The sequence below is a fragment of the Lampetra fluviatilis genome, chromosome 10, assembly GCF_964198595.1.
Source record: "Lampetra fluviatilis chromosome 10, kcLamFluv1.1, whole genome shotgun sequence".
In the NCBI taxonomy this organism is placed as follows: Eukaryota; Metazoa; Chordata; class Hyperoartia; order Petromyzontiformes; family Petromyzontidae; genus Lampetra; species Lampetra fluviatilis.
Genome location: NC_136284.1, coordinates 4,459,320 through 4,483,501, shown reverse-complemented (window position 1 = coordinate 4,483,501; position 24,182 = coordinate 4,459,320). Strand labels below are relative to the sequence as shown.

At 46.9% G+C, this 24,182-nt stretch overlaps 1 protein-coding gene across 3 annotated transcripts in view; it reads right to left on the bottom strand.

The window, feature by feature from the left end:
• Positions 1-23,778, bottom strand: part of LOC144934444 (diacylglycerol kinase beta-like) — an 80,837-nt gene extending 57,059 nt beyond the window's left edge. Inside the window, exons 1-5 of one of the 3 annotated variants that reach the window (XM_078860198.1) lie at positions 23,567-23,778; positions 8,194-8,644; positions 3,886-3,962; positions 1,423-1,443; positions 334-400 (exon numbers count right to left, since the gene is read on the bottom strand). In XM_078860198.1, the coding sequence (XP_078716324.1) occupies positions 334-400; positions 1,423-1,443; positions 3,886-3,962; positions 8,194-8,257 (229 nt within the window). In that variant the 5' untranslated portion in view covers positions 8,258-8,644; positions 23,567-23,778. Of the gene's footprint in view, positions 1-333; positions 497-1,422; positions 1,444-3,885; positions 3,963-8,193; positions 8,645-23,566 lie in introns of all 3 variants that reach the window. The other 2 variants (XM_078860196.1, XM_078860197.1) reach the window with 2 other exon arrangements.
• Positions 23,779-24,182: the final 404 nt, after the last annotated feature.

The window sequence follows — 24,182 nt, the reverse complement described above, 5'->3', positions numbered from 1 at the left end:
ATGTGGAGTTCTAGATTTGAAGCTTTCATGACTGCAAGGATTCATACTCTTAGTTCTTTCGGTAAAGTCACGTAGGTAATAAATTAAATTAAAATTAATCAAAATAAAACAATAAAATCACGACGTTTCGGAGGCAACACAAGTCATCAGGTGGGATCTGGCTGTGACGGTCCCACCTGATGACGGAGACTTGTGTTGCCTCCGAAACGTCGTGATTTTATTGTTTTATTTTTATTAATTTAAATTTCATTTTTTACCTACATGACTTTACCGAAAGAACTAAGAGTATGGATGTGGAGTGCCGGATGTGGACACAATGCCGCCCGCTCGTACCCGTGGAGCTGAAGAGCGAAGTGGCTCGGTGGAGCTGCGAGGCGGGGCTGGCCTGGCTCGACTTCTTCTGGAACGACATGAAGAGGTGGCGGCACAGGTCCTCAGGGATGTCCGTCTCCAGGTACGTCCTCATGAAGAGACGGAATCCCTCAAGGTCGATGGGCTGGGGGAGCGGAGGCGAGCGCTTTTAACAACAACAACAACAACAAAAACCGCAGCACGGTCGGACAGGCATTGCTTTCACTTGAAAAGGAGCAGGGCCCAACCGCGCGTACCCGAGCGAGCGCACGCGGTGCGCAACTCGGAACCGTCGTGGGATTTGGGAAAAAAGTGTCCGGGGAGGGAGGCGCGTATTACTGCGCTCATGCTCGATACTTCGGAGCACATCGGCACATCGAGCGGGGTGGGGGGCAAATGGAGGTGGCTGAGACACGGGGGGCAAGCCGGGTGTTTCTGCCGGCGCTGGATTGGGGGGCTCAGCTGGCGCAGGTGATCAACAAAACAAGACGTTTGCAGAGCCGTCTCCTCCACGAGGGCTCGCGACTCGCAAACTGACATTTTTGGCAGGACAGGTTTTGGCCGGATTGTATGCAAATGAGATGGGGCATTTGATTTTAGGTCGGCTGTCACGAACAATGTTCATGATTCGTGATCGGTTTCCTTTGGGTTAGATCGTTTAGGTATGATGACAAATGTTAACTATAGCCCTCCACCACCCAACAGAATCAATCTAATCGTGCCGTCACGTCATGGACAAATACACCCAAATGATTTGTTTTTTATCAGCAAAACAGGAGAAATGTCCGAAGAGGGATGAAAAGATTGACAATTTTTACGTGCGACATTTCGCTGTAGATTACACCCAGCATCATCAGATGTTGAACAAAAGGCTCAGATTTTACACGTTATGGAGAGTTATAGTTAAAAATGAACATTATACCTCCACTATCTAATCCAAACAAAAAACGCATTAAGAAATGGAGCAAAAATGAATGTAAATAGATTGCTGTTTTAAAATTGGAGGTGAAATATGAATGTGATTCATGGGGTGGCTAATTGCATGCAGGTGACCCCAATGAATGCACTCACCTGATTTAGAACGTCTGGTTTCTGTGGGCATTTGCAGATTTAAAAAATTCAGGCAGAGTTAAAATCACAAAACGGGGACATCTGATGACTCGATGTGAACATCGCATGGGTGAGGAGTTCTGGCAAGGTGACATTCAAATGCAGTAATAGGCATTAAACTCGTTTTTAAACCAATTAATCGTTCCCACAAAATTTTACTTTAAATTTTAATTGCTCACCTTTTTTAAAAGTACTGGTATTCCATAATGAACTGATGTCATTTTTTTTTTAAATCAAGAGCAGAGTAACAATTCGTCTTTGGAATGCATCGATTTAATCATAACATCTTAATCGAAGAACGTTTTTGTGTCAACCCCATGTGCGTGTGATATGCGAGAACTTTGATCCAAAATTGTAAAATGGATCTTCGGGTTGTATTCATGTAATACAAATGGAGGTTCTTAATATATATATAAAAAATCCTCCTTTTAACCCAGTGAGAAAAGCAAATAAATTTGTGGTTAAAATGTCAAAAGTGACAGGAGACCATGCACGTGGTTGGAAGACAACTATTCTGAAACTTGAATCGTTTAATTTGAATTTTCTCCGTGAGTTCGGTCTGAAAAGGCTGATGAATTGCACGACGCAGCCATGTCAACGGTTTTATAAAAAACGAGCCCCAGCCTCGTTGCGGCTCTTCATTGTGCTGGCGCCATTCAGCGTTTCGCATTTCCACGGGGAAAACATGCTCCACGTTTCACTCGCTGCTAATGTCCGTTTCACTAGTGGGCAGTAATAGCCGCAAACAAGAGGGCGGCGTGCAGCATAATAATTTGCGCACAATCTTGCCGCCCATTAGTGGGCCCCCTTTTTTCGTCTAAAACGCCGTACTTTGGTGAGATTTTATCTCTCTCTCTCTCTCTCTGAGATTTCGTCTTTTAAGTACACCGAGTACCAAACCTGTGCTGTGACAATGCCCTCCCAATACGTTTTGTATCTGCAGCAACAGCCACACACTAGCGGCGGATGACTGAGAAATGTGGATGACCTCCAAATGAAACAACGAAATTAAAATTTCCAAAATCTGACAGCGTAAAATTCCTAACGTATTTTTTTCGTACTATATTACAAGTTTTGCAATAAAAAAACACACTGAATAACCGAGACACTGATATTTTTTTCCTTAATTAATATAAATAATATCCAGTGTTCCAACTTGGTGAGATTATAGAGAATCGTTTTAACCACCGGGGAAAGAAAGGGAAAGAAATGGAATGGGAGGGGGGGAAGGGGGGAACTGGAGGTACATCGATTCGTAGGACGTCAGCCTGATGTGGTCAGTATCTGAAGGGGAATAGTCATCAAAATCTAAATCTTTGGATAGGTTTGAGAAAAGACAAAAAAAATATGGAGATCACATCTCTGAAAAAGATTACATCCCTCCCTAAAATACATTCCTGCGGATGGAGCTGGTAGGAACGTTGGGTTGCTCGGTCAATGGCCAGGGTCAACGGCGGCGTGGTGTATTCCGCAAATATTCCCGACTGTGAGGGCGGGCACAAGCCGGCGTGAGTAGGTTAAACGTTGAGTTTTATAAGGGCACCACGGGGTGACCAGCCCCTCCCCACCCAGCCCCACCCCTCCCACCCCCCACCCAGCCCACCCTCCCCACCCAGCCCACTCTCCCCACCCTCCCCACCCAGCCCCTCCCCACCCTCCCCACCGAGCCCCTCCCCACCCTCCCCACCCAGCCCTACCCTCCCCACCCAGCCCCTCCCCACCCTCCCCTCCTCACCCAGCCCCTCCCTCCCCACCCAGCCCCTCCCCACCCTCCCCTCTCCACCCAGCCCCACCCCTCCCATTTTTGGATGCACGACGGACGGACGGACACAATAATCCCCTGTGGGCTGGTGTAACCAGGAGGTTCTTACCAATATAATCTTGTAAACTAAGTACTCAAAGGAAGCTTCAAATCTAGAAATATTCAAAGGAAGTCAGACTGAATAAAGTGTTGACCCAAGTACTGACCGCAGGTGGTTCACGTCCCTTCTAGGTTTACACGCCGACTTACGGCTAGGACTATGAGTCGGTGAAGCAGATGAATCAAACACAAACTTGTAATCGACCACTTTCTGATAAATTTGCTCAGGTCCCATTTAAGACTGGCGACCGCCTGACATCCTGCAACCCGAAGGTGGGAAACCCCCCTACAAGCCACGTCCAGCGTGACGACGCTGATGATACTGATGACATCACAAAGCCCCCTCCCAAAACATCGCGTCCAGCATCACACGTGGGAAGAGACACTTTTTCTCTCTCAACTATTTTCATGTTCCCCGAGTAATCAAACCTATAATCGGTAGAATAATTGATTGCTGTACTTAAATAATGGGATATCCCAGCTCTACTCCGGCCTTGAATACATTTTATAATTGAGCTGAACACGTGACAGATCGTAGGACGACGATGACTTGTTGTGTCTACCTGCTCTGGGTTGTACTTCGCCAGCACTCCCTCCCCTTGAAACTCCTCCAGGACATCCTTCAGCTTCTTGTTGGAGTCTAGAAAAGAGGGCATGATCGTTAGTTGCAGGTACAAAGGGATTTCCCGTGCCAAAGTAAATCAATAAAACCGCAGACCGAAAATAGAGCACTGCCAATGTCATTACCACTGTCATGTGACCACACATAGATATAAACGTTACTAATATATCAGCAATGCCATTTATTTATCCTTAAAAACCTCATTGAGTCTCGAGACTTTTTTTTGTCGGGAGGGTGCTGATTACACTGGGATGTTTGACCAATTTCATGATTGAGTGATTGGCTTCGTATTCAGTTTCAGTTTTCAGTTTCATTTATTAGTTATACTGTAGCTCTGTGAGCCATTAGGCTCTTGAATCTGGTGCAACCGCAACAAACAAAAGACAAAAACATGAACAAGAAAACATCTTAAAGTGACTATGTGACTAAGTGCAAACAGAAAATCCAGGAAAAAACAGCTAAATATTCCAGAAAAAGCACGTACACCAACGCTGTGTGCAAAAATCCCAGTGGGATACAAGTCAAACAACAACAACCAATGCTCCACACATACATACCATTGCTCCACACATACATTTAAGAATGTACCACTCTATTGACACCTTCTGGCTACCCTCAACCCTAAGTACTAACCAGGCTCAAACCTGCTTGGCTTCTGATATATGACAGGATTGGGTGCGTTCATGGTGTTTTGGTGAATATTTTTGGGAAATGGCCGTTCTTCAAGGTAGCCAGAATATATTTGTAGATGTTTAATTGTATAATTAAAAATCTCCAAATATGAATAAACAGCGATTGGGGTGGTATTGCGGTGGTTAACGTACTGGGCCATGAACCCGATCACCTGAGTTATATTCCTGGCCAGGGATAACATCAGGGCCATCTGAATAATTAGTCATCATCTGCCCTCACCAACCCGATCAGCACGATGACGAATGGTCAAACAACCCCCATGTCCAACACGGCGTGGGGAGGCCTTCATTCAGAAGTGGATTTATTATTATCTGTATTTGTAGATAACGATCTGCAACGTGATAGCTGCTTGACAACACCTACAGCTGTCTCTAATGAGCTCAGCTGGAGATGCAGCCTTATTAGCCGATGGATAATTGCCTAACAAGGGCAGATGAAAGCAGCATCCGTGGATAATCCCATGTTGCCACTGCAGGGAGGAGAGGCAGGGGAAGCACTTGATGTGCAGCTCATTGTGCTGGGCGGCACTACTGAGAGGACAAATGCTACGTTGGCGAGATGTTAACTACCTCGCCTGGTGGGCAGGAGATCGTGGGTTCGATCCTGAGACTGATGATTGTATATTTGAATTATTTGGTTATTTTGGTAAATCATGTAGAGAAACATTATAATAAAGTAAATAAAAAACACTAATGTAGACTGGTTTTGAAATGTGTTTTTGTTTTTTATTATTTTATTCACTTTATTTTTTTTCTATCTACGTGACTTCACCGAAAGAACCAAAGAATATGAATTCCTGCAGTCACGAACGTTTAAGTAAAAAAAAATGTATATTTGGAGTTTAACATGTGTCTCCGTGGTCCTGTGGACCTTTTTCCAGGTCCTCTGGTTTTTCCCTTCATATTTAGAATCAACATGTATATTTGGCTGCTATACATTTCCACGTGATAAGCCACTTCATTGAGCTATCATCTGGGGCCAGGTCGATAAAAAAAGAGTTAAATAGCTCAGGGGGCCTGACCTGATAAAATAAAAAATGGTGAAGTTTTTTGTATTTTACAAATTCACCAAGGCAGCTCGAAGTGATGGAAATAAAAGGCATCTCGAAATGATGCAAAACACATTATTGATTGTCTTAATTCCTGCTTTTTAAAAATATGTAATTCAGACACGCCAGTAAACAGTGCATCATTCAAGCCGTTAAAGGAAAGTATAGTGGGGCTTGGGTAAGACTTGCCGCCAGAAGGGATGGCCGATGGTCAAGAATAATAATGGATTGACAGCCGAGGAATGGAACTTGTCCGAGAGGACGTTCACTGAGATGGAGTGGTGATTCAATTGTTTAATGTGCAGGCTGCCAGGTGGATTATTACATCACAGGCTCACGAGGGGGAAGCAGCAGATCATCATCAAGCAGTTGGATTTATCATAGCCGATGACGATAAACAGTGGTGAATACGAAGTTGCAAAGTTTGTGAAAAAAACCTGCGGTAAATTTCACAAAACGCATCTTCATTCTGTCGTTGAGTAGAAGAAGCAAACATTTTCCTTCACACTGTAAGCCGATTGATAGCTCTGCCTCAGAGTAAACAGAGCCATTTAAAAAAAAATTCAGGCCCTCGGGGGGGCAAAGAGGAGAGAAAATTAAATTTGGCGCTGTAAATTTGTCACGTCATTTACAGCTCAATGAGCCACTGCAGGTTTTATGGTTCACGTTTCACAGGAGTGGCGCCAGCGATTCCGGACAATGTTCCGGCTAGAGGAGCACAGACAAAACCAATATTCACGTGTGCGGTGTGTGTGTGCTCGTGACGGCTCCGTCTCATCCATACTGTGTGCAACCAGAACACTGCAGGTCACAATACTTCTCTGCTTCTCCCTTCGCATTGCTCCACTTTGGAACTTGCTCCCACCGTCTCTTCCCAAGCTCTCATCGTAACCTTGCTCAATTCCCGCAAAAAAAAAATACGTATCGACTCCTTTAAGTGTTTCATTTCAGTCGGAATGCCGTTCCCCAAATTATTTTGACACGCCACATCCATCTCGCCTCTATCGTCTATACTGAACAAAGGTTACAATAATGTGGATTATTCATAGGCATACTTTGTACTCTCATGCTAGTGCCTTACACTGATAACCTCCTGCTGCAAGCCAGCCATGGCAGCGTTCGGGAAAATCATCGAGTGAGAAATTAAACCTCGACTCTTTTATAGTCAGGGTTTCCTCCTGCCACAGCGCTGTTTATTGCTGGACCACTTGGACATTTTGGGGCCTCTTGGTGTACGTGCTCAACAACTGTCAACTGTGATTAAAAAAATGAACGAAGAGCGGTCTCCACCGCGCCGACCCATCATCGATCGGCGCCGGAGTGGAGGAGACCCAGGGCACCGCGGTTGTCACGGTGGGTGGGGGGTGGGGAGGTCGGGAGACGTGGGAGGCTCAGGCAGGGTCCGTGGGAAGTTGACGGTGATCTGGGATCAATCACAGCGGTCCGACGCCGCTGCTGTGACCACCGCCAGCACCACCACCACCACCGCAGCCGACGCCACGAGACGAGCCCCCTTGCCCACCGCGATGCCGAGTACAGTGGAGGAGACACGCTTCACCGCATCAATTATTCATGACCCGGATTTCCGCGTGCCGCTCTCAGGACACGGACGAGGGACACGTGGGATTATTTGGGCTGCCTTGCCGGGGGGGGCGGGGGGGGGGTATATCTATTGTAAAGCCGGCACTGGGTGCTTCCCTGAATTACTAGTTGCGTTATTATGTCGACGGTTATTAACACGCGTCAGGGATGTTGCTCCTGATTTTAAGATTCGTCTGGAGATTCCGAACATCAGGCCAGGCCTCGATGTGAAAATTCGGACGACGATCCAAAACGTTTCGTTTGTTTTTGTTGATTGATTTGTAAATTTAAATTGAAAGCAATAATATGGTCGTGTCACGTCTGTGCTCCCCCCCCCCCGCAGACACAAAGTCGAGCATCTTTGATTTAAATCTGAAACGCATTCCTCATATATATTTGAATAAAAAGATGCAGTATTTCAAAAGTGGCTATATTGAGTTTCATTCCCTTTTTATGCTTTTTGAAGATAAAAAAAATCTCATTAAAGCAATGACTTAAAATATGCTGAGCAGAGAGCAATACTTCAGAGGCTTTACGAGCTATCGTTTTCACACGGAATGTGGTTTTCGTATGGTACCATATAATTGCATTCACGCATACGTTTATCTGCAATGCAAATTAAAATGCTTTCCTCCGATGGGGTTGTTTGGGCATCATCATTGCATAAGACATTGCATTCAGAATGAATTGTCTTGAACGTTTATCCTCTACCATTTGCTCGTCATTGCAGCCCTGTAACTTTAATCTGGAGAAAAAAAAACCGTAATAAATCTATTACACACGTTACAGCGGCCAGAAAATTTTCAAAGCCCTGTTACATATGGCGAATTGCTCCCAGTGGAATCACCAGCGGAGTGCAATAATTTGCGGCATAAATCTCGCGCCGGCGTTATGGATCTGGTTGTCCGTCGGACCGAGTGGACTTACATTGGGTGCATTTCTGCAGCAACGAGAACTCCGCGGGACTCAGCGTGGTCCATTTGCCGCTCATCTTGCCGGCGCTGGGCTTCCGATGGTGCCACGCTTCCGATGGTGCGACGCTTCCGATGGTGCGACGCTTCCGATGGTGCGACGCTTCCGATGGTGCGACGCTTCCGATGGTGCGACGCTTCCGATGGTGCGACGCTTCCGATGGTGCGACGCTTGCTCTCCCGAGAGCTCGTCCCGCGTCGCTCGTCGATCGTCGCTGGCCGCTTGTCCTGAACTCCCTCGTTCACATTCTCACTCGCCCTTGACTTCTGCTCACCGGCAGTCACTGCTAGCCATGAGTCAAGGACGTGGGCTGTGAACTGGCGGATGGGTGGGTGTACAATTGTGTTTTTTTCCCGAGCGGCAATCAGCGTGACACGAAACTCATTATCCCGCGTTCGTTGCAGCCCTGCGAAGAGGAAGGAGAGGCAGTGTTGGTTTAAAATACTCAAAAGGGAGATTTATATTTCCCACGTGCACTACCCACGAATAAACGGTGCGCAAATTGTTATCTTAAACATTTCTCGTACGAATAACTGTAGTACTCTCTCCGGAGAGTACGAATAACTCGAGTACTCTCTGTAATTTTAATCTTTGTCAATTTCCAGATAAAGAGCTTCACATTCACGATGACGAGTGTTGCTTTATTTGAATTTTTTTTATATAATAATGTTACATATTCCAAACTGTACAAAAACCTGTGTTGCCCTGAGGCATCGTGGGTATAAGCAAGAATAAGCAGAAGTCCGTTCTGTCTCTGCAAATATAAATACAAATATATTTCAGTCCATCGGTGTATTTGCTATCCAGACCAATATTATGAAGCAACTTGAAAAATATATTTTCTTATCCAACAGGTCACCTTCATTCTGTGCCCTGGCATTGAAAGATGGCACTGGTTAACGGTGTGGTTGAAAACAGTAGAGCGAGCACATTTTTGCAGAAATCGAAAAGGAGTGTTTACCCGGCTGGGATTTTTTATTTTTGCTGCGAGAGACGAACGAAAGCATATGCAGTGCACTATCAAGTTGTACTGGCAATTAAAACAAATGTTGAGCCCATACGGATTGCGATACCTCTAATGAGGTCTGCGGGTGAATATTTGTCACATTACACTGAGAACTGTTGCACTGTGCGAGGGCCTGTGAGGTGAACGGTGCGTTTGCTCTGTGATAAGCCTCAATCTTTGGAGCAACCAACTCCACATTGTACAACTAATGCTCCATTGTCTTGGTGTGTGTCTCGCTCAGTGTGTCTTTGTGTGTGTGTCTCTCTCTCTCTCTGCATGTGTCTGCCTATGTTGTTTCCGTGTCTGTGTTTTATCATTAATTCTCACCTGACGATGGTTGCTTGTGTTGCAATCGAAACGTCGTATTCTATTATTATTTGATTCTATTTTCTACGTGACTTTACCGAAAGAACCAAAGAGTGATGTTCCATGTTTTTCTTGCTGACCAAGTCATCTGCACATTTAAACCTACTACTACTGCTATTTTTTTTTTATTTTACCAGATATTGCCCACTGGACCACGTTACTCTCTATCAGAAGCGACGTGACCACAAATGAGATTCAATGAAGTGGCTTATCGCATGGAAATGTACTGCAGACAAATACTCGAAACGCGTGTTTCTAAATGTGGAGGGAAAAACCAGAGGATCCGGAGAAAAATCCATGTGAGCACGGGGAAAACATTCAAACTCCAAATACGCAGGCGTCAGGCTCGGGATCGAACCCACGACCCTCCTGCAGATGAGGTAGCGAACATATCGAATATGGTGAGTCATAATTATGAACTAAGAATCCTATTTTGGGGGGGGGGGGGCTTTTATAGACTTGAGCGTCACAACTACGGTATGACTTCACACGGTCATAGTGTAAAACAGTGGCGTAGTGTAAAACAGTGGCGTAGTGTAAAACAGTGGCGTAGTGTAAAACAGTGGCGTAGTGTAAAACAGTGGCATAGTGTAAAACAGTGGCATAGTGTAAAACAGTGGCATAGTGTAAAACAGTGGCGTAGTGTAAAACAGTGGCGTAGTGTAAAACAGTGACATAGTGTAAAACAGTGGCGTAGCTAATGAGGAGTGTGGTGCAGACGATCAGATGGCACCAGGGCCCCACGAACTGAAGAGGCCCAGGCACCGGGATATGAAGAGCGGGGGGCAATTACACGGGGGGGTGGGGGGGGTCTTGGGTGACTCCATTTCATTCCTTGCACCAGGAGGCATGCCAACCACGCTATGCTACCGGTCTGAAGAATAACAATGTTAAATCACGTTTACGTTGCAACTGTCATCGTACAACCTTACAATAAAGATATTTGATTTGAAGCTTTCGTGACTGCAGGAATTACTCTTTGGTTATTTTGGTAAAGTCACGTAGAAAGGAAATAAATGAAATCATAGAATACGACGTTTCGATTGCAACACAAGCAACCGTCATCAGGTAGAACTAAATTTGAGAGAGAGACAAAACACAGACACGGAGACACACAGACAGACACACAAGCAAAGAGATACAACACAGAGACACAGAGAGACACACACACAACATAGACACACAGAGACCCAATGCCTCTGTGTCGAGGCCTTAAATAGAGAGAGAGGTGAGTCTGCTGGAGTAGAGAAATTAGCACGTCAATGAAAGACTCAACAAGACTGGTACATTTTAGAGAGAGTTGTGTGGAAATCCACCCCGAAGCGACCGACACAGAGGCATTGGGACTCTGTGTGTCTATGTTGTGTGTCTCTCTGTCTGTGTCTCTGTTGTCTCTCTCTGCTTGTGTGTCTGTCTGTGTGTCTCCGTGTCTGTGTTTTGTCTCTCTCTAGAATTTCGGTCTACCTGATGACGATTGCTTGTGTTGCAATCGAAACGTCGTATTCTATTATATAATGTATTTTCTTTCTACGTGACTTTACCGAAAGAACCAAAGAGTAATACATATATTCTTCATGCAACATTGCACCACCGCACAAAACTATTAATCGTATAGCATTCAACCAGTGACCGCACTTTCTCTTATAGGCCGTACTCATTTGAGCATTCCCCACGACAGAGCCATGTTTTGTGGTCTGACTTTAAATCAAGGAAGGGCACGGCCGAAGTTGCAGCGCAAGAAGGTTCCGTAATGCCGGGGTTAACGCTTTACGATATTCTCACAATGTTACCCCGATTCTGCTCTCGGCGTCAGATGTCTTTCTGTCACGTGCAACCCTGCACGTGACAGGATGTCCCACGGTGCGGAAATCACAGCGCTACCTCTGAGATCCCTTCAAGGGAGCACTAATCCACACAGTACAGAGCAGGACTTTCCCACCTGCTGAGGAGTGGTCATCGCATGACGATTAAAACGAATATTTTAATTCTCAAGAGCTGGAATTTTGCCACTTTAAGTGCAGAACAAAGTGAAATGTGATATTGTGTGTGTGTAGAGTGGTGGAGCGGTTAGCGTGCTGCGCTGTGAATCCGGTGACCCGAATTGTATTCCCGTTCACGGCCAACACCCAGTGACGAATATCTGAACCGGTACTGGGCCTCCCCTAGGTCGACTCGGCCTGAAATTATTACCTGATGCGATGTGTAAACATCAGCACTGGGGAGACAAAGGCGGACGGGCGTGGTTCTGGCCACCCACCCCCTCGTGTGCCGTGCCGGCTTGCATAGGTGCTCGCTAACAGCACTCGCCCCAACAGTCTGTGAAGGCTATACGGGGGATCTTTGTCTTTATTTGCAGTCATTGGTGACCCGGCTGAGATCATGAACTGGGTAAAATTGAACAGACGCTCTGTCACTGGCACTAGTCAGATTGGGGTTGGCGGTTCACCAGGAGAATTCACTGATCGCAGTGTCACACGACGACAATGATCTCCACAAGATTGGTCGTCTCGGGTCCACGAATCGCCTTGAATGTCAATGTTAAAAATAATAACAAAATGCCGTGGTGTCCTTTCACTCGAAGGCAACGCCACCATGCCGCCAGACACTGGCACACGCCCCGCAGATGCCACCCACGGGAAAGTTGTGGAAGCTTTGGGGTGGGGGTGGGGGAGGGGGTCAGCACAGAGAGGTCGCGTGAGGATCAGAGGCAACGGCCATGCAAAATTGATCACAGACGACGGTTTCAAAAGGCGAAAGCGGCGTGGCCCAACTCCTTTGTGCGTTTACACTTTAAAGTCGCCTTCAAGCTGACCAGAGGTGGGTTGGAAGAGCTCCACCGGCGCCTTTGAACCGGCCCTCTGCGAGGTCCTCGGCCGTTCGAGTCATGTCTTAAGCGCGCGCACCTGCGGGCACGCGCTGTTTTGTCTCGCGCGCGTGACCCTCGGAGCGTATTCCGGTCACGTCGGGCTCGAGCTTCCCGTGGCATTACGAACGCCGCCAGCGAGCGAGCGGCTTCATTCCCAGCGGAGCGGGGGGCCACGCGCGCGAGACGCTTTGTCAATCCCCCTTTCCGCGCCCGTACAGGTGATCGGGGTTATCCGACCATACTTCATCGATGGAACGGAGCGCGCGTCCAAGGGAGCTACCGAGGGGAGAGGAGTGATGAAATCGGCTCCGTGCAGACGTGATTGTTGCATTGCGCAATCGTGAGAGATAGGGGCGGCTTGGGAAGGCTGATGATGACGATGATGACTTCACCAAGCTGAATCAGTGCGGGTTGGTGCAACAGTCGACAATGCAGCACTGCCCTCTGCTGACAACGTAGGCTCGCAGCAGCCTATAGCAGCTTGGCATGCATGGTGGTTGCCGATCCAGGCTCTATTCAGGCTCAACCCCGGGCCGTAAGTCTCCTTGGGAATGTATTCTTTTGCTTTGGCTCTCTGCCTTGCCAAAGTTAATTACAGTGGCTTATTAATATTCATAGTTCTGTTCTGAACAGTCCTTCAGTACGAATTCGTGAGCAACAACAACAATAAAAAAAAATCCCCCAAAAATATTTATTTAATTTAATCATAAAATGGGCATTAATAGTAAAAAAAAAATGCATAACAATGATAAACGCAGTGAACCGGCGACACTTGAGGTCTCACACTGCTCACGTTTCGCACCGCCTGCCAGACTAAGCCGAGGCAGCTGATGGAGCGACCGTACGCACAGAGGGGGGGGGGGGCATTGCCCGTGTTCGTGCCCCGGATTAAGAGCCACAGAATCCTGAAAGTCGCAGCGATGCTCGCCAGACATTCAAAGTTGTTTCCTGCTGCTCAAACAAGCACTCAGCCAGTGGTCGACAATTCCAGATTCCTATGGGCGAGGGGCAAGTCCGACAGCTGTTGATTTCCCCACAAAATAGTCCCTATTTTATCGAGCCCATAAGGATGATGGGTTGAGTCAACCACCAACCGAGATGTGTTCTTGCAACCTTCCGATTGCGAGCCACCAGGTTGCCGTGCCAACAGGCTGCTGTGCCAGGTATTGCTCTGCACACAAACGAGCGAGTGGCCACTCGTTTCCCGTTCGGCGATGATGAATGGCAGATGCGTACCGCATGCTCCGCCAGAGAGCTGTTCGCAGTGTTTATTAGTGCTCAGAGCCACGCATAGAATTCATCAGAGCCCGCCACAGCACCTGTGCCTATTGTGCCATACCCCCGTCTCGCCGCCCCATTAATGAGCCATATTCACAGTTAAGTCATTTGAAATAGCAAAGGCCTAAACAAATACATAATACAGCCGCGCATGGATTTATTGGGGAGGCTGAGACGGTGTCATGTAAAGTAATGTAATATTGGTGCCAATTTCTCTTTTGTACAACGGATGAGGTATCGATCAGTACGAGCAACATCTTAAATGATGTTGGAGCTTTACTAATTTATGAGATCTGCAATGCCCAATTAAGAATGTTGGTTTGTTTATATGAGACACCCAATAGCTCACAAACCTTGCCACAGAACCGGAGGCACACATTTTTTTTCTAAATTTAATATATTTCTGTAATGTATTTGTATATAATAATGCGGGGAAATTATAACCCTTTTGACACGGTAATTTACATATTAATTTTGACCGAGTATTGATTCCATATTCACCAGTGACGGGCGTGTGTGGAGATGTTAATGAAGATCATTTGTGAATAATGTAATTACGGTCTATCATAAAACCTTATGACTCAAGTTTATAGCATTACATGCCTTTGTAATTCAAGAAAAAAAACATCAATTGGTAGCAAATATAGAATGGTCCCATCAACGATTCAGATATAAGTAAGCTTGAGTTGTCTATTTCTGTTCAACTGTTTTTGAGAATTCAAGTAAGAGGGGCTTGGGCAATTCGACATCGCTAGGAGAGACGATGGCCAGTGGTCGAGATCAACGACGGAGTTGGGGGCAAAGGAGGGAAACGCATCCGGGAGGATGTCCACTACGTAGATGGAGCGATGAAATCGGCTCCGTGTGCATGAGCTGGGCGCATTGTTGTCATCGCGTCTGACAAAGGCCTTCATCGAGCATTGGTTTAATCATGGCTGATGACGAGGATGATGTACTGCATTGTACTTTGTTGGTCTTTTTACTCCATTCGCCTTTTATGATTATTATCACTCCACTCGTTTACTCAGGAGCATCAATGAGGTTCGGTATATCGGTACGGCACCGGAGTGGATTGAGTCACACCTACATGGGCGATCACAGTTCGTCAAGCTGGGTGACGAACAGTCATCGCTCATGCCGTGCCTGGTTGGTGTACCACAGTGGTCCCTCCCCGGGCCCATCCTATTTCGACATACGTCTCTCCAATCGCCGATGTCATGCCATCTCATCCCATCAGGCGACAACAAGTTCCGTCACTATGCTGACGATACACAATTGTAAACCACAGTGAAGATCTTCTAGGTTCTTTCGGTAAAGTCACGTAGAAGGGAAATAATAAAATAATAAAAATAAAACATAATAAAATAATTCTCACGACGTTTCGGCCACAACGCAAGCAGCCGTCCTCAGGTGAAGAACAGGTCTGTCGGGAAGACAGCGTCTGAATGAAACACCACCAGGCTTGGCAGCGTATATTTAAGCTGGGTTAGAGGAGGGAAGGGGCGCCTTGACGAAGAAATTTGCATATCAAGAGAAATTTAGCATATTTATTTTTATTATTTTATTATTTCCCTTCTACGTGACTTTACCGAAAGAACCAAGAAGATGAATCCCTGCAGTCACGAAAGCTTTAAACCACAGTGAAGATGTGGAGAGCCTCGGTAACCTCCAAGATTGCACACGAGCGGCGCACGTGTGGTTTGCAATACACGAGATAGGAGGTTCTGCTGATGGTTGGCACTTGGGCTCAGGCGAAAACATTTGGGGGGGGGGGGGGGTCAGGTGTGGCGGTCGCAGGAATCAGTTTTCTATTCATCTAAAGAGCCTCGGCACCATACTCGACCAGAATATGTCGTTTGATCAACACGTGCAAAATATAGTGAGGTCTTGCAATTTTCACATTAGGGCTCTTCAACAGATTCGATCACTATTGAGTCATGACACAGCCAAGACGGTGGCATGCAGCACCAGTATTGACAAGGCTCGATTGTTGGAACGCACTACTCTACGAAACATCTGCCAAAAAAACATTACAAAGCTGCAGCGTGTACAACATTCTTTGGCACGCATTGTGAAGGGAACTACAAGATCTGACCATGTCCGTCCAGTGCTCACTGAGCTGCAGTGGCTTCCGGTTGCTGAAAGCCTACATCATAAGGTCACACTTGCCACAAATAAACCACAATTCGATTTAAAGCTTTCGTGACTGCAGGGATTCATCTTCTTGGTTCTTTCGGTAAAGTCACGTGTTGTGGCCGAAACGTCGTGAGAATTATTTTATTATGTTTTATTTTTTATTATTTTATTACTTCCCTTCTACGTGACTTTACCGAAAGAACCAAGAAGATAAACCACAATTCCTTGCTGATCTCGTCAAGTAGCATAAACCATCACGCAAACTCCAGTCATCCTCGCACCAGCTGTTGGCGAACCATCGAACAAAGATGGGCACCGCATCGCGCGCTTTCAAATGCGCTTCTGCGGCCGTCTGGAACGCTCTTCCTTACGATATTCAGAAGCCACTGGAGCTATGCACTTTTAAATCTGGATTGAAAACTCATTTATTTGGAACTGCATTTTGTGTTTAATTTGTTGTCCTTCCCCCGCACCTCCGATTAGCACAGTTGGCTACGTATGTTGTGAAAGAAGTTCAACATGCATACATACAATGAGTCTCAAATTCATGTTCAGGAGGGTCCTGCTATGTTTTCACAGTAGGGGGTGATGTTGTTTTTGCTGTGTGTTATCCAAATTGACTAACTTACAGGTAATTTTTCATAATTGGGATGTTTGGCCATACCAATTACATTGCACGTTGTATTGTTTAGCTATGGGAGGAAACCCATGCAGAACGGGGTGAGAAACACACAAACGTCACGCAGAAAGGTACTGAACCCAGGGACCACTTGCCGTGAGGCACACGTGTTACCACAGCGCCACACCGATGCCCACCCAGCCTAAATATAACATTTGCATATTATTTGTAAAAATCCATGCTGCACTGTATACCTATAGTACTACGTACATCGACTGCAATGATTTGTCGTGCCTCTATCTATCGGACAATAATCCGGTGAAATGGATGTCTCGGGGTTTATTCGTTTTCACCTGCCAACTTACTTTTTCGAGAACGTTCCACCTGTATTCGAGGCCAGATGCCCCCCCCCCCCCTCATACAACACCTGAAATAAGTTATCAGGATGGAGGGTCGGGAGACGGGGACTGAGGATAAGGGACATAATCACCGCAAGATTGGATGGGAGCCGGATTCGGAGGCGTGGAAAGAAAATGTATTAGTTTAGGCCTCCTCTTGTGTTTTTCTTTTCTTTATGTCAGCTGTGTTTTGGTTATATCCCTCTCTCCCCTTGTCATCCCTTCCCCCTAACTTAAAAAAAAACAATTACCATTTCCCCCCAAGGTGGGACCCCGTACGGTTTGGGGTTCCCCAATCTTTCTATATCCCTCTGCTTTCCACAACCGGTTCGGCTTATGTTGGCGGTGTGTACGTGTGTCACAAGGTGATGTATCGGGCCCACACATTCCCTCAAATAAAAAAAATAAAAAAACGCTCCACCTCTGGCCGCAAAAACGCGTCCACTTTTGCCGCACCACCGAGACATCCCTGAGGGTGCAACGCGGCGGCGGCGGCGGTCAAATGCCGAGTTTCCTGCGCGGAGGACCGTAGCAATTGTCCCCGCTGGCTCGGTTTTTGCATGCTTTGCGGTCAGCCCGAAGTGTGCGCACAAAACCAAACAGTCTATTTCGAGAGGAATGCTCACAGCGCTTCGCGCCGAACGCAGTTTACATTCACACAAGCCTCGCCGCGTCGGGGTTGCGGTTTCCCGTCGCGTCGAGTTTCACGCCGCGCCGTCGGCGGTGCCGTTATTTTAATTCGGCGTCGGCCACTGCTTCTTCTCCATTGGTGCGGAGAATACGCGCCATGATTCACCGGTGTGCTATTATTAACACCGTTATCGTTGTTATTCATTACTGGAGCGGGTGGCAGCAGTTGTGGCGGTGTGGGGTGGTGCGCACTGCGCGATGAACCGGGTGAGCTGACTTTCAATTCCTCGCCATAGCTAACATCAGTGATGAGTTGTTATCGGAACCAGTCTTGGGTCTCTTCACCCCCACACCCACCAAAGCAAATGAAGCAGTGCAGTAAAGTATGGTCAAACATCCACCATGACTGACATAGTGTGAAGAGGTCTTCATTTGGCAATGGATTGACAATGGGACATTCATTAACATCATTCATTTCTGCTCGGTGACTTGCTGGTTAGGGTATTTCAGGCAATAATCCTAGTCTTTAACTCCAACTGCAGTCACCCGATTGCAGTATGCAGGAACGCTATCATTGAATAACTCAGATTTTTGTTGTTGCAAATGTTAACTATCTCATGGGATCATTTGACGTAGCAGAAGCTCTATGCTGACGTCATAGCGAAATTCCATAAAATCACTAATTTCCCCTTTTGTGAGTGAATCTCGTGACAAAAGGGCTCTCAACTCTGCTCGGAAGATTTTAATGACGTTAGACGGCTACACAGTAATAATCTATGATGTGATCGTTAGACATTTTATTTTATTTTAGTGCTAATGTATTTATTTCTACAGGAAAACCTGACTGAGATTCAAGACTTGTTTTTAGTTAAGATCAAGATATCATCATGGCCAGAGCCATCATTGGCCCCACATCTCGACAATTATTTCTACCTTGTGCCAAATCTCACAGCTACTGCAGAGTAAACAAGCAACCTCCAAGATCCGATCCATCAGCATCCCACAATCTGTTCTTAGGTCTTCCTCTTAGTCATCGGATTATCACGGTCGGCTAAGAATGGTGCGAAAGAAGTTCAACATACATACATACCACTCCAATTCCTGTCTTGGTAACCGGCTTTCCTCAATCTTTGCAAACTTGTCCCAGCCACCACAATATTATTTGACGACATTTGTGACGATGTGTGACGAGGGGGGGTAGTTTGAGAAATGTGACGTCACATCAGCATGCGCAACTTTAAATAAATATAGAATTGTTATAACAACACTAATTGTTATAACAACACTCCTACAACATCAGAGTGCAGCGCCACATTAAATACGCACTACAATGACAATAGTTTAAAGCGATTTGAAGCATGTTTTATTTTCAAAATGGAAATATGGTTTGGGGGTGGGGGGGACAGAGCTTTATGACGTCATATTTGAGGGGGGGTCTGACTTTTGTGACGCCGTGTGACGAGGAGGGGGGGGGGTCAAAAATCGTCCAAAATCGCGTGACGTCATTTATGGACGGCCCCTTGAGGAGGTGTTTACATCAGCCACTCAATATCCACCACTGAATGAAGACCGTTCCATGATGACACAGTGAATTGATGTATTTGTTCACTCGTTAATAACAAACCATTCCGTTTGCCATAATTATTATCATTGGTGGTGCTAGAGTAACTTTGCATGGAACGAAAATAAATTTGTCATTCGCATCCCTCCATACCCTCGGCATGTTAGTTAAAAAAAGTGTTTTATCGTTTGCGTACACAAGACAAAAAGACATCTAAATACCGCGGCACTCCATGGCAACCTTCTAACCATCTCTGGACACCATGCCAGACCATTTTTGGGGCAACGGGACACATTTGTGGTCTCATACTCATCCTCGGGGGCATGCAGTGTGCTCTTTTAATCTAACCTGATGTGCTGGCAATTCCAATTCCAGGCCCTCGCAGTCTTATTGACCCGGGCGACAGAGTGTGGTTTGTTGTTAATTTTCGCTGCTTCGAGGGCACTGTGTGCGTGAGGTCACTGTGTGTTTCTTATGGGGATGGGATGGGGGGGGAGGGGTTCGTGGGGGGTCATGGGGGGCTCTATGGGGGGGGGGGGGTATTATTAAGGTTTCCTGCCAGTGATAATTTAATCAGCATTTCTTATTTCAGTTACAGTCCTGGTCGAGTCGATGCCAACGGGTGCGAGCTGAGGCAAGTCTCAGTTTGTGGATTTCAATAACGTATTAAATTTTTCTAGTTGACTCAAAGCAGTCGTCGGTCAAATCATTTTCACGCCTCTATTTTGAAGAGGTAAGAACACTTTGGCTGTGTCGCAACTATGTCGCGGTGTTCCTTGAGCAGACGTGGAGGACGAGTCGTTTCTGGGCGGAGCAGGGGCAAGGACAGGTGTGCTGTAATGTGTGCAGCTCAATCTGAAATGTCACAAATTGCTTCCGCTACACCGGAGAGTATCCATCACAATGGTGTGGATGTTTAGGTTCGGGTCTGATCACGACTGTATCCTCAGTGAAGTCTAAACGGTGGCATCGACGGCTTTGGCCACGATGGCATTTTGATCTTGTAGTTTAAACGCCTTTCTTGTTAAATAAGCGGCTGTGTGCGACCCGTATTATTATCATCATCATCGTGAGCACTGTATTCATACTTCCAGCCAAAGCGTCTCTGTGTGCTCAAATGAGTATTGCTTGGCGCTAGGCCAGTGGTGGATGTTCCACAACCCTATTGCAAGGGCCAGAATATGTGTAATCTGACCAAGTGACTCAGTGATAGGGCGAGCGGCTTTCAATCAGACCGTTGCAAGTTCAAATTATTAATAATAATTGACATTTTCTATGGCGTATTTCATCCGTAGATGCCAATGCATACATGTTTGGAAAGCAGGAAACGAACAGAACCAGACTAAACGGCCAGAACCGGGGAGTAAATGCCAATTTAAAGAAGATGAGTATTCAAGACGGACTTAAATATATCTATCGACTCTGATTGTCTTAAATTCTGGTTGACGTTTGACTCAGTCTATCATCCCTTAGCATAGGAATGTGAAATTACTACCACTTGCTCAGGGCGGTAAACTGGAAATGAGCATAGCTTCGATACTAATTTGAGCAGGGCATCGATTAGATTTTCTTTTAAATATCCCAAAAATGATCACCGTTCACCTCATTATTTAGCTATTGCATTGAACTGTATGACACAGCAAAAACATCTATCGTGGCACAAATGGTACCCAGGGGCTTCATCAGAGTTCCCTGCTGGGATCCTAAAAATACCTTCGGATGGCTTCTGCTATTGTTGGAGCCTCTGATGGGTCTCCTCGGCCACCTCTAAGCTACACGACTGTCATCCCATGGGGTTAGATGCTGGTGCAGGTTTCTCCAAATGCACGGGGTGAGACGCTGCTGCAGGTTTCTCCAAATGCAAGCAACAATGCAACTGGCCCGAGCAGATGGTGCAAAAAAGAAAAATCGAACGAAAAAACCTGCCCCAACCGAATGTCGCACGGTTTTAATAAAATCCACTGCTTGGATGATGTGCTGGTCAGGGTGGTTGTTTTGTCCGGTGCGGTTCGGCGAAGGTGTCACCCAGGACCAGTTCATATATCAGTCGCCACTCGTGTTAAGAAATGACAATCTGAAATCATTGCCACGTTTTTTTGTGTGTTCTTTTTCATTTTTCAACATGTGATAGTAACACCTATTAGCATGACACCCATTCTGTCTCAGCTCCTCGGGCTCCACTGTCATTCTCATCCCATGTTTACCTGCTCCCAGTTCCCCCCCCCCCCCCCCCACTGTAATTTGGCACGGACGCCACCGGCTGGCAATACCCACTGTGCCCAAATTTGTGAGTGTTTTGCGAGATCACGCAATAGGGGCAGCTCATGACTTATTAACTTCCCACCTCTGCCCACCTGCTAATTTTACTTAGGCAATGCCCCCCTTTCAATTATTAATTCACACCTTGCCTCCTTTTTTCGCTCTCTCTCTCTTTTAATTCGCTTTTACTGCACTGCAGCTCAAACTTAAACGCAGCCACCGCAGGGCACGGAGGGAGGGGTAGCGAGAGCCGTCGCATCTTCTCACTCCTCCGGCAAAAACAAACACTTTGACGCCGTTTAACTCTACACCTGCCATCTTGGCAGTTGGATGATGACAAGGCAGTCGGGTGCGCATGAAGATTAATGGAGCCACTGGCGCACAACAGGGGACAGTTGCCCCACAGTGTTTGTGCCTTGCAGTCAGTATCGCCTCTCGGACGAGTTCTCCTGCCGTTAATTTACTGGCGGTCATCATTGTCATCTCGCCTGGTAATAAATAAAGGACACGAGCGATTGATTGATGAGTGTATTATTTTCTTTCCGTGCGCTCCCGTAATTGTAAGGTGATTACGTGCTCGTCCATAAATTACTGCCAGTCGTCGAAACTTGCGTCTCGAACCCTGGCCACATTTCGCAATTAAACGCAGTAACGCGCATCGTGCCATTTCCCAGAGCACGCTCCGATCGTAATCGATCATTGAAAATAAGAAGCAAAAATCCATCACTGAAAATGGATACCAAAAAGGTTGCGATATTTTTTGTTGTTTGTATATACGAGGCCGTGAAAAATAAAAGTTGTCCGCAAATTTGTTAAATAAATAAATCTCAATTTTTTTTTTCTAAACCGCGCGCGCGCACGCACGGAGAGGTCGTCGGTTTTGCGAGCGGTGCCATCCACGCGACCATGGATACTGCGGGGCCGTTGTTTGGCATCCGATTCAGCCATTAGGCCCCTTCCTCCTCAGCCACGCATATGGCGGGAGCGTACCGCAGTGCAGGTCGCGGGCTCCTTCTCACGAGGAAGACCCCCCCCCCCACCCCCCTTCCCATTCGTCACTCACGGTCAAACGAGCAGAGCGCCTTGCTTGAACACGTCTGCACGGGCCGAGCTAATGAACCATCCTCATTCGGGCGACAGCATTTCATCTGGCTGACCACCGTGTCAAATAACAAACCGAATCGGCAAGGGGGGTGTGTGGGAGGGGGTGGGTGGGGGGAAACACATTCACGCGTGCGACTATTTATACACTGTATACATTTTTCTAAATGTAATTAGTGTGTCGGGCGTGATAAAAAAAATAATGAATAATAAAATCCTCTCCCCCGTGCCACCCGTTGCTATTATAAATAAATACAAATTACTGCGTTAAGATTGCTACCAATATCAGGTCCGAAAATGTCTCGCTGCTCAATGCCAAATCACAGATAAGGCGCGTGCATTGCTAATGATATTCAAATGAACCGACGCGGCTGATACAGCAATACGGGACAGACTCCACCTCGGCATCTCGAGGTCATATATTCTGCCTGACAGATTCATCAAGTGGAGGGTTGCATTCAATGCAGTGCGGGGGCTTTGGAAATTGCAAGCAGATACACGCGCACACAGCACCGAGCATTAATCTCACATTGACACCTGAAGCGTGGACCTGACAGATATTAGCAGCGCTCATCGCAACCTCGCGACCATCATGATGCCGTTGATCGCCAAAGCAAAAATCAAGAAATAATCGCGTTTAGTCACAATGCTTGTGAATGCAATAGGCGTACAACCTAAACAGGTTAGTTTCACTTTAATCGAGAAACACATTTCGTGACGATATTGACAGAAATCCTGTTGATATTGGTCATCAAGCAAATGCATCTGTTGAGACATCCGCAGCCCCATGCTTAATTACCCTGGGAATAAATATGCCCAAAAATGGCTTGCAGTGGGTGCTGAATATAAATGGAATCCATTCAAGCAAGTAGCAGAGAGCACACGGATGTCAGAGACGATGAGATCGTTCCTTAAACGTGGACGAACGCGTGCGTTGTAGCGCGACGCGGCAATATCAATCTGTTGACAAATGCAAAAAAAAAAACCCGTAATCAATCCGCACACACCACACAAAACTCAAATCACAACACCGTTAGCTGAGAGAAGGATAGTCACACACACACATATACAGAGAGATCGAGCGAGAAAGAAACAAAAAACGTCTTACCAGCGGAAGGAAACGTTCGTTATCGAGCCATGATTCCATGCCGGCTGGGAGATTCCCGTCGAAGGTGACAGCGGGCATCATGAGGGCAGCATGGGTCCGAGAGAGAGCCACGAGCGGCAGGGAATTCTCCGGGACGTGCCACGCCGTTTGCTGTGGAGGTCCCAGGCAGCGCGAGGCAATGGCTCTGCTGTGAGAACCTCCCCCACCCACCACCACCCCCACCCACCCACCACCACCACAAGCCGGCAAGCGGCGCAATCGCCGTGACGACGCGGCAGCGGTGAAGAGGCCCGGGGCACAGCACGCGGCTTCCCGTCTCCCTCCGCCCACCACAGGATTAGTGGGGACGGAGGGGGTGTAGGACGGTGGGGAGAGACCGAGACTCGGGCAGACACAGTTAGGGGACAGGCAGCTAGCCAGGTGGGGTAGAGACACAGGCAGGGGCAGGCAGCTAGCCATGCGGGGTAGAGACAAAGACAGGGGCAGGCAGCTAGCCAGCTGGGGTAGAGACAGGGTCAGGCAGCTAGCCAGGTGGGGTAGAGACACAGGCAGGGGCAGGCAGCTAGCCAGGTGGGGGTAGAGACAGAGACAGGGGCAGGCAGCTAGCCAGGTGGGG